This window comes from Arabidopsis lyrata (assembly GCF_000004255.2).
Source record: "Arabidopsis lyrata subsp. lyrata unplaced genomic scaffold ARALYscaffold_8, whole genome shotgun sequence".
Classification (NCBI taxonomy): Eukaryota; Viridiplantae; Streptophyta; class Magnoliopsida; order Brassicales; family Brassicaceae; genus Arabidopsis; species Arabidopsis lyrata.
Window position 1 is genome coordinate 5,813,487 of NW_003302548.1, and position 16,254 is coordinate 5,829,740.

The window sequence follows — 16,254 nt, forward strand, 5'->3', positions numbered from 1 at the left end:
TCCAAACCGCTGCATCATCTACCTGGACTATATCTACCAAAACTTGCGCAGCATTAAGGCCCAAAGGAGCACAGTGTACACGTCTCTCTGGATCAGTTGAAATCACCCGTCCTTCAGCAACAACTTGCTTCCTTTCTTTAATATCCAGTAACATACACTTCTGATTTTCCTGTATAGCTCCTTTTTTCCGCTGACAAGTTGACCATATTAACCAATTACTACAGTAAAATGAGACAGAACCATAATCAACTTTAGAACATATAAAATAAGTTACCGGAGATCTTCGAAGAGGCCGGGACGGTGCAGCTGTTTGAGTTTCCACTGCATTAGATTTTGGAACTGTTGTTAGAGACTTCTCACATGATGCTGAGATTGGTTGCATATGCGACTTAGAACCTGTTGCTGCGGATTTTTTACTTGCTGATGCTGATCTTCCATGAGCTGGTTGCGATTTAGAACCTGTTGCTGTGGATTTTTGACTTGATGATGCTGATTTTCCATGAGCTGTTTGAGTAGATGCATAATTCTGAATAGGAGATAACCGGCCTGTTCCATCTGGGTTGTTTTCGAAGACAACTTTGTTGAAAGGCCATGCTACAAAGGACATTAAACAGTCTTCTATGTATGTAACATCCATTGTAGGCCTCCATATGAATGTATTGGCTTCATGTACCACATCAACAAACACTTTTACAGCCTTTGGTCCGAGTGAAAGTCCATTCACCAAAGCTTTACGATCTTGCGTGGTCCAACGGCCTTCAGCAACAACTACATCATCGTTAGACAGATCAAGTAGTTTGCATTTGTTCAAAGAATTGGCTCTTGTGCCCTGTTAAACGCATAAAACAATGTCAGAATTTTAAATCATCAACAATCTGTATAAACTTATTAATTAATGAACAAGTTAGAAACTTTACTAGTGGTGCCATGTCTTCTTCCTGAACCCCCTGTTCTAGACTAACACACTTCGTGGCAGGCCATGCAATCATATGCCCAACAGATTCTTCAATTGTTGACATTCCCATAGCATTTCTCCAAAGGAATGCTTCTGGTACCGTGGCAGTCTCAACCAAAACTTTATAATCTAAAGGACCTAAACGTGTCCCATTCACAACATCCTCTGGATCAGTAGATATAATACGTCCCTCAGCAACATTCGCATCATCACCAGCCCAGTCAATCAAAATACACTTTGGTTGTGCTTTTTTGTTAACACTCTATGCAGATTTAGAGTAGAAAAAAACAAGTCAGACTTTATAGTTATAAAGAAATCAATTTCATGGATTATTAATCACTTACCCCTGCAGCAGATCTAGAGTTTTCACCAACTTCAGTTTCTTGTCCCTGTGACATGCCAGAAAAAATATTAACTTTTAATTTATGATACAACCCAACAGCTTAATGTACAAAAAATACAAAAGTGCATTACCTGGTTCTGCAGTTTACCAAGTTTATTTTCTAGCTCATTAACCTTGTCCTGGAGATGAATTTGTTTCTTTTCCATTTCAACCATACACTTGTGATTAACTTCGAAACAAGCTAATTTCGTCTTAGTCATATTTCTCCCCATTGCCCTCATTCGACCGGGATTATCAGGTCCTAATAGTTCGACAAGTGTATCTTGTCCTTCATTTGTTTCAACAGAATTAACAAGTTCAGCTGCCTTTTTCTGCAAATTTAGTTACATATCAAAAACAATTCTAAAAATCTAAATCTATACTGAAAACCAAATTCACGATGTACATAACTTATAACTTACAATTTTTTCAGCTGCATCAGTATTCACTGGTGTCCCATCCTTTCTAGTACGCGATCTCACCCACACATCAGTTCTTGTCACATCAGAAGGATCTGATTTCTCTCGTCTCTCTTCTTTCTAAACAAATAAAAGAATAGATCATTCAAAATACTTGTTAAACTGATGAGAATTAATAATCCAAACTGATATAACCCATATATCTCATCCATTTGACTGAATTTACTGTCACCTTCAACCCCAGAATTTAACTCTCCATGATGATACCAATCAGACCGCCGCTTATAATCCTCATCCATACCTCTTCTAACAAGATGGTCAACTACAACACTTCCTATGTGACGATCTATATTACGACAGTCGATGCAAGGACATACAATCATATCACCATCTACCAAAGCCGCAGACACAACTCTTACAAAATCTGAAGCCCCTCTTTGATAAGCTGGATCAGCTCTTCATTTAAGAATGAAGAGAAAAAAAATAAAAAAGAAAGAAATAAAAAAAATCTACAAACCCCTATTGAAAACTTAACATCTATATAATTAAATTTAATACCTGCAAAGATGCACCCAATCTTTGTCCAGCATTATATGATATAAGCTTAATTTAAAACCTTTAGTATCCTTAACATCATATAAGAACAGAGTTATTGAAAAAATCAGACACATCAAAAAATAACTTTGTACTTTAAAACAATTCAGACACAAATATACCTACGTTCTTTTAGAGCTAGAGAGAAACAACCATATCACATATATTAAAACAATATAAACAAACTCAAAACAAAACAGTATGTTTGAAACAACCTAACAGCATTAACAACAAACCAACCAGACAAAAATAAACAAACAAAAGAGACAAAAAGAAAGAAGCTACTAACCTGTCCTGTCAATGGAGATAAATAAAATCTTTAAACTTCCATCAATGCACTCAGCAACACTTGCAAAACATAATTGGAGAAAGAGTATAAGTTTTAAAATTCATATTACAGTTTGATCTTAAAACGATTTATATAGTCAAAGTAATGAAACTGCAGTACAAAGACTCATCATAAGAGACAAAGAAAGAAGCTATTAACCTGTCCTGTGATTAGAGATAAAGAAAAGCTTCAAAATTCCTTTAGTGCACTCAGCAACACTTGCAAAACATAATTAGAGAAAGAGTTTAAGTTTTAAAAGTCATTAAAAACGATTTATATAGTCAAAGTAATGAAACTGCAGTACAAAGACTCATCATAAGAGACAAAGAAAGAAGCTATTAACCTGTCCTGTGATTAGAGATAAAGAAAACCTTCAAAATTCCTTTAGTGCACTCAGCAACACTTGCAAAACATAATTAGAGAAAGAGTTAAATTTTAAAAGTCATTAAAAACGTTTTATATAGTCAAAGTAATGAAACTGCAGTACAAAGACTCATCATAAGAGACAAAGAAAGAAGCTATTAACCTGTCATGTGATTAGAGATAAAGAAAACCTTCAAAATTCCTTTAGTGCACTCAGCAACACTTGCAAAACATAATTAGAGAAAGAGTTTAAGTTTTAAAAGTCATAAAAACGAGTTATATATTCAGAGTAATGAAACTGTAATACAAATAATCATCATAAGAGACAAAGATAGAAGCTCTTAACCTGTACTGTGATTGGAGATAAAGAACAGCTTCAAAATTCCTTTATTGCACTGATCAACACCTGCAAAACATAAGTAGAGAAAGAGTATAAGATATTACTGTTTGATCTCATATAAAAACGATATATATATATTCAAACTTTCATATACAAAACCAAAGTAATGAAATATCCAAGATACACAACCAAACTATAATCATCAAAACATGTTCTTAACTTATATACACAACCTATATGTAAAATGGTGGAGAAGCTTTGCTCGGATACAGAAAATAAAACTCATATCTCAAACAGACTCATAGCGTGTTTTACGAGTTTTTTAACAAGAAACTCAATTGGATTTGGTATGTCAATCAACCAGAGTCTGGCCTCAAAAGAAAACAATTTTCAATCACTCTTGTATCTCTTAATACTGACCAAAAATGTGTATTTCGACTAAACTAAAAAGTAAACCTTAAATTATACAGATTGAACAACTGGAGAAGGAAATAAGGGAAGTAAAGCAAGTTCTTTCTGACAAAAAAGAACAAGAAACCGCAATGCTTGTTTGAACGGTTCTTAAACAAATGTTCTAAAATCAGATACATAACCAAAATTTTTGTTCTTTCATTGCAAATGTTAACATACTAAGCTAAAACGAAATCGTAGAGACTTATAATGACCAAATCAAAACACATAAACAGATCTGAGCAAACACATAAACACATAAACAGACTTGAGCTAAACATGTTTGAGCAAACACATAAACACATAAACAAATCTCTTGCATGTCATAAAAAAACCCGTTTATTGTTCCAATTTCATCAGGAAATCGAAACACATAAACAGATTTGAGCTCCAATTGAAGATTTAAGGGTTTCGACAACTGGGTAAAGTGAAAGAGAGAGAGAGAGTCGGATAAAATCACCTTCAATTGGATCAGCTCTTCTGAGATTAGATCCGGCGGTGTTTCAGAGAGCGGCGACGGCGAGAGATTCCGCCGGAATTGGCGACGGCGATAGATTTGGAGATTTGAAGGTTTAAGGGTTTCGTTTCTCTAAGTGTTAAGAGAAGAAGAGAGTCGCGACAAAGTGTTAAGAGAAGAAGAAAGTTTTTGCTTTTTAGTAAATTTGGCTAAGTGTTTGGCGGTATAAGTGATTTTACTTCCCGCTTATTGAAACTCTATTATAGCGTTTATCAAATGCTATCATATGGTAAGCAAATTACAAACTCATCTTAGATAGCAAATGTGAAAATCGTGCTATTATTAGGTGCTATGAATGTACAGTTTTTTTGTAGTGTGAAGATCACAACATATATGAAATCGGATCAAAAGTTACAAATTTTGATGATTCATGATTGTAATGGGCATGATGACGTTTGTGTAAATTTTCAAGAGTCACGGAGATGCTACGTTAGTGTGAAGGCGGAGTGACGGATCTATACTTTTGTCGCTCATAAGTCATAACCATGTTTTTATGCTTGAATGTTATATATATATATATATATATATATATATATATATATATATATATATATAACATTTTTTAAAAAAATTTAACTCTCATCATCAATTGTTACTATCGCTTTTTGTTGTGTGTGGCTCATTTGACATTACATCCACACCTAATGGATCTAACTTTCCTCCATCCTAGATGTTATATCCTGTGGAGATCAACCTCTATGTTACTTAGAGGTCTACACCACCACTTAATATATTATGGTTCTGTTTATTAGATTGTTTGTCATGTGAAACTGAATGTTATTTTTATTGTTTTTGTGAGAGTAGTTTTTATATTAAGCTTCTAAAAGAGTCTGGTTGAGTTTGTGTATGGTAAATATGCTAATTAGGATAAAGAATGAAACAAAGACATTGAGTGCTTACAAAAAGATAGAAAGAGTGATACCTCTCGAAAAAAAATTGTAAAGACGGAAATTCATATACATATTAAAAATAATGTAAGAAAAATATGATTTGTTAACAAGAAAAAGTATAGATAAGCTTAGTAATGTTAAAACGGGCTACCCGGCCTGTTAAGGCCCAAACCCGTTTAACAAAAAAAATTAAAGCCTGTTTAGGTTCATACCCGTTTAAACCCGCCAAATTTATAAAGGCCCGTATAGGCCCGTCTATTGTCTTCCCTTATTTTTTTTTTAAAAAAAGCTATACTAACTAATGCAGAAAATATACTTTTGTAAGGATCTTTTATTTAGAAGAACTATACTAACTAATAAAGTAAATATACTTTTGTAAGGATCTTGTACTTATCATATGCTTATGAGTAAACTTTTGTAAGGGCATCCACAATGGTAAAAGTGGATGGGTGTGTGTTAGTGGAGTTTTATTAATAAAATAATGTAAGGGTTGAAGTTTAGAAACTTGGTGTTATCCACAATGGTAAAAGTGGATGGGTGTGTGTTAGTGGAGTTTTATTAATAAAATAATGTAAGAGTTCAAAGTTTAGAAACTTGGTGTTATAGGTAGAACCTGTTTCTTAGTAATAGTTTAATAATATAATTAAGTAATTCATAAAACATTTTTTTTAAATTAAAAATAACAATTAAATTTTAAACATAAAAACAAACAAACATATTTATTACTTAAAACACACAAACATTTTATTTAATTAATACAAAATTTAAAAACTTTAATCATCATTTGGAAGATGTCCAAATTTAGCCCATAAATGCTCAATCAAATCCTCTTTTAATTGGTGATGTGCTTGTCGATCACGAATTCTTGTGTGTCTATCACCAAAACCGTCGAGATTGGTAGGCATATTGACTGAACCTTTAAAAACGGGGATGGTTTCTGTTTCTTCTCCTTGGTCTAATTCTTCTTCAAGAGTGTATGAATGTCGTTCATTTTCGACAATCATATTATGGAGTATGAGACATGCTCTCATAATGTATGCTAATTTACCTTTCTTCCATAAAAGAGCTGGATTTTTAATCATGGCGAATCTAGCTTGCAGGACTCCAAATGCACGTTCAACATCTTTCCGTGCACCTTCTTGACGTTTTGCAAACAATCTATGTTTGGGGTGTTGTGGTCCTGGGATGGATTTAACAAATGTCGCCCACTCGGGATAAATCCCATCCGTAAGATAGTAAGCCAAATTATACTCCCTTCCGTTGACATAGTAGCTCACTTCAGGAGCTCGACCGTGAATAATGTCATTAAATACTGGGGATTGATCAAGAACATTTAAATCGTTACAAGTACCTGGCGCTCCAAAAAACGCGTGCCATATCCAGAGATCTTGTGAAGCTACCGCCTCCAAAACAATTGTTGGTTTTCCGGTTCCTCTTGAATACATTCCTTTCAAAGCGGTTGGGCAATTCTTCCACCTCCAATGCATACAGTCGATGCTTCCAACCATCCCTGGAAAACCGCGGTGTTCTCCAATAAAGAGTAACCTTTGAAGATCCTCTAGTGTGGGTCGTCGTAGGTATTCAGTGCCGAACAAGTCAACTATTCCGACAACAAAATGTAATAAACATTCCCGAGCCGTCGTTTCACCAAGTCGTACATACTCGTCAATTGAGTCTGCCGAACACCCATATGCTAATAGTCGAATTGCTGCAGTACATTTTTGTAGCGGTGATAACCCATCTCGGAAGGTTGCATCTTTTTTTGGTTTAAAATACATAACTTCTTCAGTGAGACGATTGACAATACGCAAGAACAAGGACTTGTTCATTCGAAATCGTCTGCGAAATAGCGTCTCCGTGTACCTCGGATTATCACAGAAATAATCGGCCATCAACTGCTTGTGCCCTACTTCCCGATTTCTATCGATGTATGTACGTTTATCCCTTTCGACCGGAATATCCTCTTCAGTAGTATCACATAGATTATCGAATTGCTCTTGAAGATATTTGTCAAATTCATCATTATGAGAGTCATAATGATAATGAAAATTATTTGAAGAAGATGCCATAAAAACCGAAAAAAAAAAGAAAGAGTGTTCGTAGGAGACACTTGAATTTTAGGACGAGATACTTGTTTTTTTGGATATAATCAACTTGAAATATAAAGAAGATAAGGGAATGGGTTTGTGAGAGAATTGTCTGTGCGATCGTCAAAGGAAAGACATACATATATATAGGAAATGAAGTGTTGTGTCAATTATTTGATATTTTGGTAACCCGTGACTTCTTTATCATTTGTGACAAGTTAAACCGTGACACAAAAATCCAACGTGAATTTATGTAATACAAAAACTCAAGTATACCCGTGATACAAAACACTCAAGTATACGATTGATGCCATACAAAAACTCAAGTATACCCGTGACACAAAAATCCAACGTGAATTTATTAATATTTTTCGTTAAAAAAATAATGACCACAAAGATATACTTTTTTGTTCTTTATTAATCTGTTTTCTATAAAAAAAATTGTTACAAAAAAATAGATTTTTATAAGTTTTCTATACAATATTTATTAGTTATTATTAATGAATTGTAAACTTCAAAAAGAATAATTGAATATTATTGGTTTAGAGTTATGTAAAAATTCTAAAAAATACATCATTTAGAAACAGAAAAAGTATAAAATTATAATGTTGGTCTTGGTTGGGATAATTATTCAACCTGAAACCAAAAAGACATGGGAAAACAAGTTAGATATGTGATAATACAAGACATATGTTTTCTGAATACTTACTTAAAACAAGACAAAGACATAAGAAATTGATTCATATAGAGAACTTGGTTTAAAACAGCAAACACAGAAGGTACAAACTTAGTTAATAAAACATAGATATTGATTCATACATCATTAAAACAACACAAATTGATCTTGATTCATACATCATTAAAACAGGAAATAGTGCATAAATAAACTTGAAATCTAAAGAGAATTGTAAACTTCAGCAATTAGCTTCTTCTTAAGAGCTATTTCCTCTTCATCAAGTGTTTCCTTCTTGGCAATCAGTGTGTCAAGAAGGGACATCTGTTGGAGCTGTTTCTTTAGCTCCATATCCTTCTGCTTGGCCTCCAAGATTTTGTTATCCTCTGCAGGTGGTGCAGACTTCTCTTTACCCTTCTTCCTCAATTTCTTCATTGCTTTAATACCCGGAGGCCTACTCTCTTCCTCACCTATAGTAGATCCAACAGATGGTGAAGCATCATCAGCCTTTCTTTTGTTGCTGGTTGTCTTGCTAGTAGGATTCATATCAATCCAACTACACCATTTAGGTTCATATCTTAGAACTGTCCAGGCATGCTCAAGCGTGAACTTCTTCTTGTTGTTGTTTTTTGAGTAGGTTTGGTGAGCCAACTGCAGAATGTCATTATCATTTTGACCACTAGCTTTCGCGTCCAATGCAAAAGCATATGCTCCGCAGAACTTGCTCACATCTCGACTTATTTTGCCCCACCTTTGCTTACAACTGTCACTGTCTCTTGGCTCAGCTCCTTTGCGTACATGGTCACTTGAAGCATAGTACTCAGTTATACGCCTCCAAAAGGTTCCTGACCTTTGGTCATTGCCTACAATAACATCCTTCGATGTGTTAAGCCACCCACTGATGAGGACCAAGTCATCTGGGTTTGACCATAGCCTTTTAGCCCTACGGTCAAGTGCTGATTCTTCAGGTTGAGTTTGAGCATGAGCCGGTTTAGAACTAAATGAAAGGATTTCAGGGTGACTTGGCACAAGAGACGGCTGTGAACTAAAAGAAGGGATTTCTGAAGCTCCAGCAAGAGAAAATGAATGATAAGGAAAGTTTTGAAGGCTAACATAGGAACCGGGAGACTGATTGTATGGACCATTATGTGAATCCATATCAATCACTAAAGAAAAGAGATGAAAGAAGAGATGGAAGATGGTAAAACAGATTGGTTTGGAAAGAATAATGTGCAAAGAAGAGATAATTAGAAGATTGTTTAAAAGGAGAAGTGGTTTAGTAGTAAGTGTTTAGGTAACTATCAACTACCAAAGTCAAATCAGGTGTAAATACAATTTACACCAACTCAGCTACCAAGTACCACAAACCAGATTCATTCAATTAAAAGTATAAATGGTTAACTTTTCAGTTATTACCACTCATATCACAGAAACCACATATCAAAACTATGAAGACAGTACTATACAACACACAAAGAACCACTGCAAACATTCACACCAGCTGGTCCAACTACTAGTTGTCTATTGCATTAACTAAATGGAGTCTTAGACATACCTTTTTTGTTTTCAGTTAGTCGTGGTAGTAGTTGTTGCTTTCCAGATTGAAGTTTCCCTGCTTAACTCACCTAGCAACCTCAGAAAGAAAGCAAAATCAAAGTTCAGGTTCACTAACAGAGAAATATAACTGAATCAAAACTTGATGAACCAAAAATTTTGCAAACCCGACATACTCTATTCACATAATCTTCAAAATATAACTTTAATCTACCCTAAAACAGATATCATGAAATATATCAGTTTACATTACATCTCAAACCCGAAATTCTCAGAAGAAAATCATTTCGTCTCCTATATTTCTTCATCACTACCTAACTAATCATAACAAAAGCAACAGCTCTTCGGATTCAACAACCAAATGCTATTTATAACACAAAGTTGATGACGATTTACCTAATGTGTATCGCCGGAGACAGAGGACGCGATGAGACCCAGAGGAGACGAAAGGATTTGGGGTTTTTTGGAACAGATTCTTAGTAATTGAAAGCATGGAATGCTTGAATCGTCGAATAGAGATCGATTTTCGGGTAGTTTGGTCGGAATCGGCTTCAAATTTGATGAAGAACAGAGACAGAGGAGGAGATGAGACACAGAGGAGAAGAGGCGATTTGGGGTTTTTTAGAACAGATTCTTACAAATTCAAAGCAGAGAAGGAATAAATCAAAGAGAAGAGATCGATTTTGGGGTTGTTTAGTCGGAAAACGGCTAGAAATCGGACGGAAATCGGTCGTCGCTTTCTCGGTTGAAGATTGGGTCTCGAGAGAGAACAGAGACCAAACACCCTTTTTTCCCAAATGAAATTAATTCAGTAATTACAAAAATTCTCCCCCAACCAGACACTGCCACGTTATCGGTACACCCGCTTGTAACTTAACACCCGAGTTTCGGATGTAAGCCAACATTTGCATTTCTTTTCCCTTTTTTTATTCTAACACTCGACGACTTACACCCGGAGAATTGGTCCACTGCGTATGGTCTAAGGATCTTATATTTAGAAGAGCTATACTAACTAATGCAGTGAATAGAGATGAAAAACAATAGTGAATTTGCAATTACAAAAATGAGAAATTCGTCGAAGTTAGACCCCACAAAAAATTTATTTATTTCATGAAAAAACTGGTCATCCAAATATCTAAAGCTAAAGAGAGAGAGCAATTAAACAAAAAAGATATACTTTTGATAAATGTTGTAAAAACCTAAATGTTGTATTAGAGTTTTTTTAGGTTGTATATTTTAATTGAACTATTTGTCATGGTAATTTTAAAATTCAAAGAATTTGAACTATTAACAATAACAATAAGTAGAAATATAAAAACATATATTCAAAAAGTTTAATAAATATTACTAATCACACAAAAATTTATTAAAAAAAAATTAAAAATAGACCCACGCGTAGCGTGGGTTCAGAACCTAGTCTATACTATATAAAAGTCGAGGCCATAAGTTTATGAGGCCGTCCACGTAAGATTTTAAACGACCAATCGCGGTTGGACATCTCGCTAATTAACTTTTTAGTCCTCACGTTATTTAACATTTTTTAAAATATAATATATTCTATATTAAGACATTTTAGAAATGGAAAAAAAATATATATTTGTAAAGAATAAATAATTAGAAAGAGTCCATATCAGCATGAAAATTAAACTCACTTAGCTTTTCTTGAATAAAGGAAAATTTTCAATAACCAAGAAAAAGTAAATAAATTAATGTTAGAATTAAAAGTTTATGATCTCCGAGGTCTATGGAGAGAGATGGTGTTCATTATCACTTTGCTGATAAAAAAGTTATGGAGAAAGAGATCAAAGGTGGAAAGTTTCTTGAGTTTGCTTATGTTCACGGTAATCTCTATCGAACCAGCATATAGTCCGTTGAGGTGGTAACAGATTCAGGAAAGGTATATAAGAAAGCTTTTGGATTGATCGAGGATGCTTTATGTTCCTTTGATCCTTAAACAACGAGTTTCACTTTTGTTCTACACAGATGTATTCTCGACATTGTTCAGGGGCAAGGTCTATGAGAGCGAGTTCTCTTGATGCCATATTGATTCATAGCGTTTTCAGCTTTTGAAAACCCTAATCAAGACGACGTAACCGTTCCTAAACCGACCACTACCGATGATTTGTCGCTGGTTAAATCCTTCGTTTGCTGAATCTAATTCGATCAAGGGATAAGATTGACCGGCCGGTTTGGTTGTTAGAAGAAGAGATTAATCGGTTTTGTTATTACTTATTACTATTAGCCATTAGGAAGTTTGTTTGTTTAACTTTATCACCCAAAAGCAAAAACAAAAAAATTGTTCGTTTATGTCTTTGTTTAATTGTTTGATCTGTGGTGTGATGGGATCGACACAGATTTGTAATGTCAATTTGTTTATTAAGTAATTATATCAAAATAATATCATTAAGTTTTTATAAAATACAAATTGAATTTTTTATAATATATGACAAGTAGATGAATATGAAAAGAGTATAAAATATAACTAACCAAATCTAAAAAGAAAAAAAAAAAACTCAAGTATAAAAACTCGGGTACCCACTACCCACAGTTAATACCCGAGTTTCATATATTAAGTGTTGGTAGCTTAGTAATTAAAGTTCAGCGGTTAACATTTTTTACACACCACGTTAATTAACATTTTTAAATTCTAATATTTTCTATACTTAAATATTAATAAAAACGAAATGAAAAATAATATATGGAAAGAAGAAAAATGTGAATTTTTGAAATAACAAAATATAGAAATAAGAAAAATGTAAAGTTGAGATTATGAGCTAAACATAATTCACCTAACCTTATAGTTGATTTTAAAAGAAAAATGTGAATTTTTGAAATAAGAGAATATAGAAATAAGAAAAATGTAAAGTATAGATTTCAATATAATTATTCAGCGAATATATTTTTATTTTGAAATTTTCTAATTCAAAAATATAAAATTACAGAAGGTAATTATGACGGTTTATCCTAGACATTAAACTATAAATACTGAACCTCGACCATACAATAATATTCAGTTTTAAACGAATTTACTATTATGCGGCTTTGATTTTTTTTCTCGTGCTACATATATATATATTTTTTTCTCTATGAACTATAAACAAATATTTTTTAATTTTGCTGATTTTAGACTGTTTGATTTGTATTTCAGGTTACACTAATGAATCGAGTCTAGGTTCATTCAATTGTGATTTTTGAAGCAATTACAAGGTATTATTGATCCTAAAATTTATGTAGCTTTCAAATTGTGTCTTTGTGTGGATATTGTTAATTTCTTTATGTTAAATATATGCATGAAAAGTGGCTCGCATGTGGAAAGCAAAGAAATCAAATAAAAAAAGTGAAAAGAATCATATATTGAAGAAGAAGAACAAGAAAAGCAAAAAGGGTAATTCTTAAAAAAATAATAAAAAAAAAGTAATTATATACATGGTTCTATATATTATAATCGTTTGATTAATTTGAGTTCTCTTTTTTTGAATTATCTTTTGAACTATGCAAGGCTTCTTCAGAAATCAAAGTTTGGCTTGTTTGTTTGCCAAATCTAACCGATTATGATGACAATTTATATTAAAGATGGCATGTGACTATTTTTTTTTTTTTTTTTGTAATTGTCTGTATTATTTTCGAGTATTTTTTTATTATCAATAAGAGGAAAAGTATGAAGGAGTTGATTTAAGTATTATGAAGATTGTATTGTTATTCAATTTAAGATTTTTCAAAACTCTATCAATAATTGTTATTTGATGCTATTTGTTTATGTATTTGTAAATAGTAATCTAAAATCTTCATAAATTTGGAGTTATTGGAGACCATGATTTTACAATTTTGAAGTTCTAAAAGCTATAAACATTTCATAGCTTAAGTCAAAACCACTAGCTTTTATACTACATAAAAGTCGAAGCATAAGCTTCTGAAACTGTCCACTCAATTTTAAAACACTAATCACGATTAACCATCTCGGTGATTAGCAATTTTAAATTCTAATAATTTTCTATATAAAGATACTTTTAAAAAGGAATAAAACTATATATATATATATATATATATATATGTGGAAACAAAAAAAAATGTAAACTTAAGAAAAAAACATATGGAAAAAAAATGTAAAATTTTATTCTTAGAATATATAAAATAATATCAATAAAAATTAAGATACTTATAAAAAAAGGAAAAGACAATATCTATGCAAACGAGAAAAATGTAAACTTAAAAAAAAACTAATGGAGATAAGAAAAATGTAAAATTTTTGTTATTAGAATATTTTAAAAAATATCATTATTAGCCTCACCAAATTTGCAATATCCCTTTTTAATTCTTAATTAGGGGTCGACATTTTATTTTGATGTCGAGTTAAATTTGATTCGGTTATTTCGATTTAATAAAACATCAAGTCTCTAATTAAAGTCATTTTGGTTCATTTTAATTTGGTTTGGATTAATTTGGTTTGGTTTGATTCGTTTTGCTATTTAAAATAAATTATTTATAAAATTGAAAGAATGGCAATAAATTTAAGAAAGAAAAATAGAAATTTCATTATTGGGCTAAATAAATAAAATTTTTGAATAGAATAATCAATCAAGAGGTATGTGAAAAAAATAATAAAAAAAGGTATACAATATATACATGTAACATATGTAAGTTTATTCATTTGTTTCTTTTCATTTAAATGTTGATTTGTAATTTTTAATGTTTCAAGTTTGATGTTCAGATATTAGATCATTTTAATTACTAAAATTTGAAATCTTTTTTATATACTTGAGTAAAATATGACACAGAATATTTGTAACATATTTTACACCAACATTTATCCTATAAGCTTTTCTTTTATTAAAAAAATTTAACCAACATAAACTATAAATAAAACAACATTTATGCTAAAAAGAAGTTAAAAATGAAACATTATTGTAATGAATTGATTATAATCATTATTGTAATTAATCTATGAATTATAAACAAATATTGTTTAATTTAGCTGATTTTACACTGTTTGATAAACAAATATTGTTTAATTTTGCTGATTTTAGACTGTTTGATTTGTATTTCAGGTTACACTTATAAATTAAGTCTAGATTCATTCAATTGTGACTTTTAAAGCAATTACAAGAGAAGCAAAAAAGTAATTCTCAAAAAAAAAAGAAAAAAAAAATAATTATATATAAGGTTCTATCTATTATAATCGTTTGATTAATATGAGTTCTTTGTTTTTGAATTATCTTTTTAACCATGCAAGGTTTCTTCATAAACTAAAGTTTGGCGTATTTGTTTGCTAAATCTAACCGATTATGATGACAATTATATTAAAGATGGCAGGTGACTGTTTTTTTCGTAGTAATTGTCCGTATTATTTTCGAGTATCTTGTTTATCATCAATAAGATGACAAGTATGAAGGAGTAGATTTAAATATTATGAAGATTCTATTGTTATTCAATTTAAGATTTTTCAAAACTCTATCAAAGTTTGATGTTATTTGTTTATGTATTTGTAAATAGTAATCTAAATCATCATAAATTTGGATTTATAGGAGACCATGATTTTATAAATTTGAACTTTAAAAGCTATAAAAAATTTCTATCTTAAATCGAAACCACTAGGTTCTATACTGCATAGAAATCAAAGCTATAAGCTTCTGAAACTGTCCACAAAATTTAAAAAAACTAATCACGATTAGTCATCTCGGTAATTAACAATTTTAGATTATAATAATTTTCTATATTAAGATACTAATGAAAAGGAAAAAAATAATATATATATATATATATATGGAAACAAGAAAAATGTACACTTAAAAAAATATATGGGAAAACACAAAATGTAAGCTTTTGTTATTAGAATAAATAAAATAATATCAATAAAAAATTAAAATACTTATAAAAAAGTAAAAAAAAAAAAAAAAAAAAACAATATCTATGGAATCTAGAAAAATGTAAACTTACAAAAAAAAAATGTAAAAATTTTGTTATTAGAATATACAAAATAATATCATTATTAGTCTCACCAAATTTACCAATATCCTTTCTTAATAACAATTAGGGGTCGGCAATTTAGTTTGATGTCGAGTTGAAATTTATTTGGTTATTTCGATTTTAGTAAAACATCAAGTCTCTAATCAAACTCATTCTGGTTCATTTTAATTTGGTTTGACTTGATTCGGTTTGTTATTTAAAATAAATTATTTATATAATTGAAAGAATGGCAATAAATTGAAGCAAAAAAAGATATTTTATAATTGGGATAAATAAATAAAAAAATTTGAATTGAATAATCAAGCAAGAGTTATGTGAAAAAAATAAAAATAAAAAGGTATACAATATATACATGTAACATGTGTACGTTTATTCTTTTGTTTCTTTTCATTTAAATGTTGATTGGTAATTTTTCATGTTTCAAGTTTGATGTTCGAATATTAGATCATTTTTAATCACTAAAATTTTGAAGTCTTTTTTATATACTTGAGTAAAATATGACACATCATATTTGTAATATATTTTATACCAACTTTTATCCTATAAGCTTTTCCGTTATTAAAACAAATTTTTAACCAACATAAATGATATTAAAAATATAAATAGAACAATATTTATGCTAAAAAGAATTTAAAAAATAAAGCATTATTGTAATTAATTGATTACTAAGCAAAAATATATTAAACAATCAATTAAGTAATCCCCACGTAGCGGAGGTTAAACCTAGTCTATATATAT

The 16,254-nt window shown here is 31.1% G+C and overlaps 1 protein-coding gene and 1 long non-coding RNA gene across 2 annotated transcripts; both read right to left on the reverse strand.

Annotated features, from left to right (window-relative positions):
- Positions 1-1,836: 1,836 nt before the first annotated feature.
- LOC110230294 lies at positions 1,837-3,092 on the reverse strand. Its single transcript, XM_021032795.1, has 5 exons — positions 3,022-3,092; positions 2,838-2,842; positions 2,315-2,382; positions 1,943-2,212; positions 1,837-1,876 (listed from the first exon to the last, which is right to left on the reverse strand). The coding sequence occupies exons 3-5, from the start codon at positions 2,344-2,346 to the stop codon at positions 1,837-1,839; spliced, it is 342 nt and encodes a 113-aa protein (XP_020888454.1). The 5' UTR covers positions 2,347-2,382; positions 2,838-2,842; positions 3,022-3,092.
- Positions 3,093-3,192: 100 nt separating this feature from the next.
- LOC110227616 lies at positions 3,193-4,648 on the reverse strand. The gene is made up of 3 exons (XR_002331309.1): positions 4,292-4,648; positions 3,388-3,447; positions 3,193-3,263 (listed from the first exon to the last, which is right to left on the reverse strand). It is a non-coding gene; the product is annotated as an uncharacterized LOC110227616 (long non-coding RNA).
- Between the last annotated feature and the right edge of the window lie 11,606 nt (positions 4,649-16,254).

Coding starts and splice junctions, on each gene's coding strand:
- LOC110230294 (XM_021032795.1), bottom strand. CDS start 2,346: ATGCTGGACAAAGATTGGGTGCATCTTTGCAG. Junction 2,213..2,314: donor GATTGGGTGCATCTTTGCAG/GTATTAAATTTA, acceptor TCTTAAATGAAG/AGCTGATCCAGCTTATCAAA. Junction 1,877..1,942: donor GAGATATATGGGTTATATCA/GTTTGGATTATT, acceptor TTATTTGTTTAG/AAAGAAGAGAGACGAGAGAA.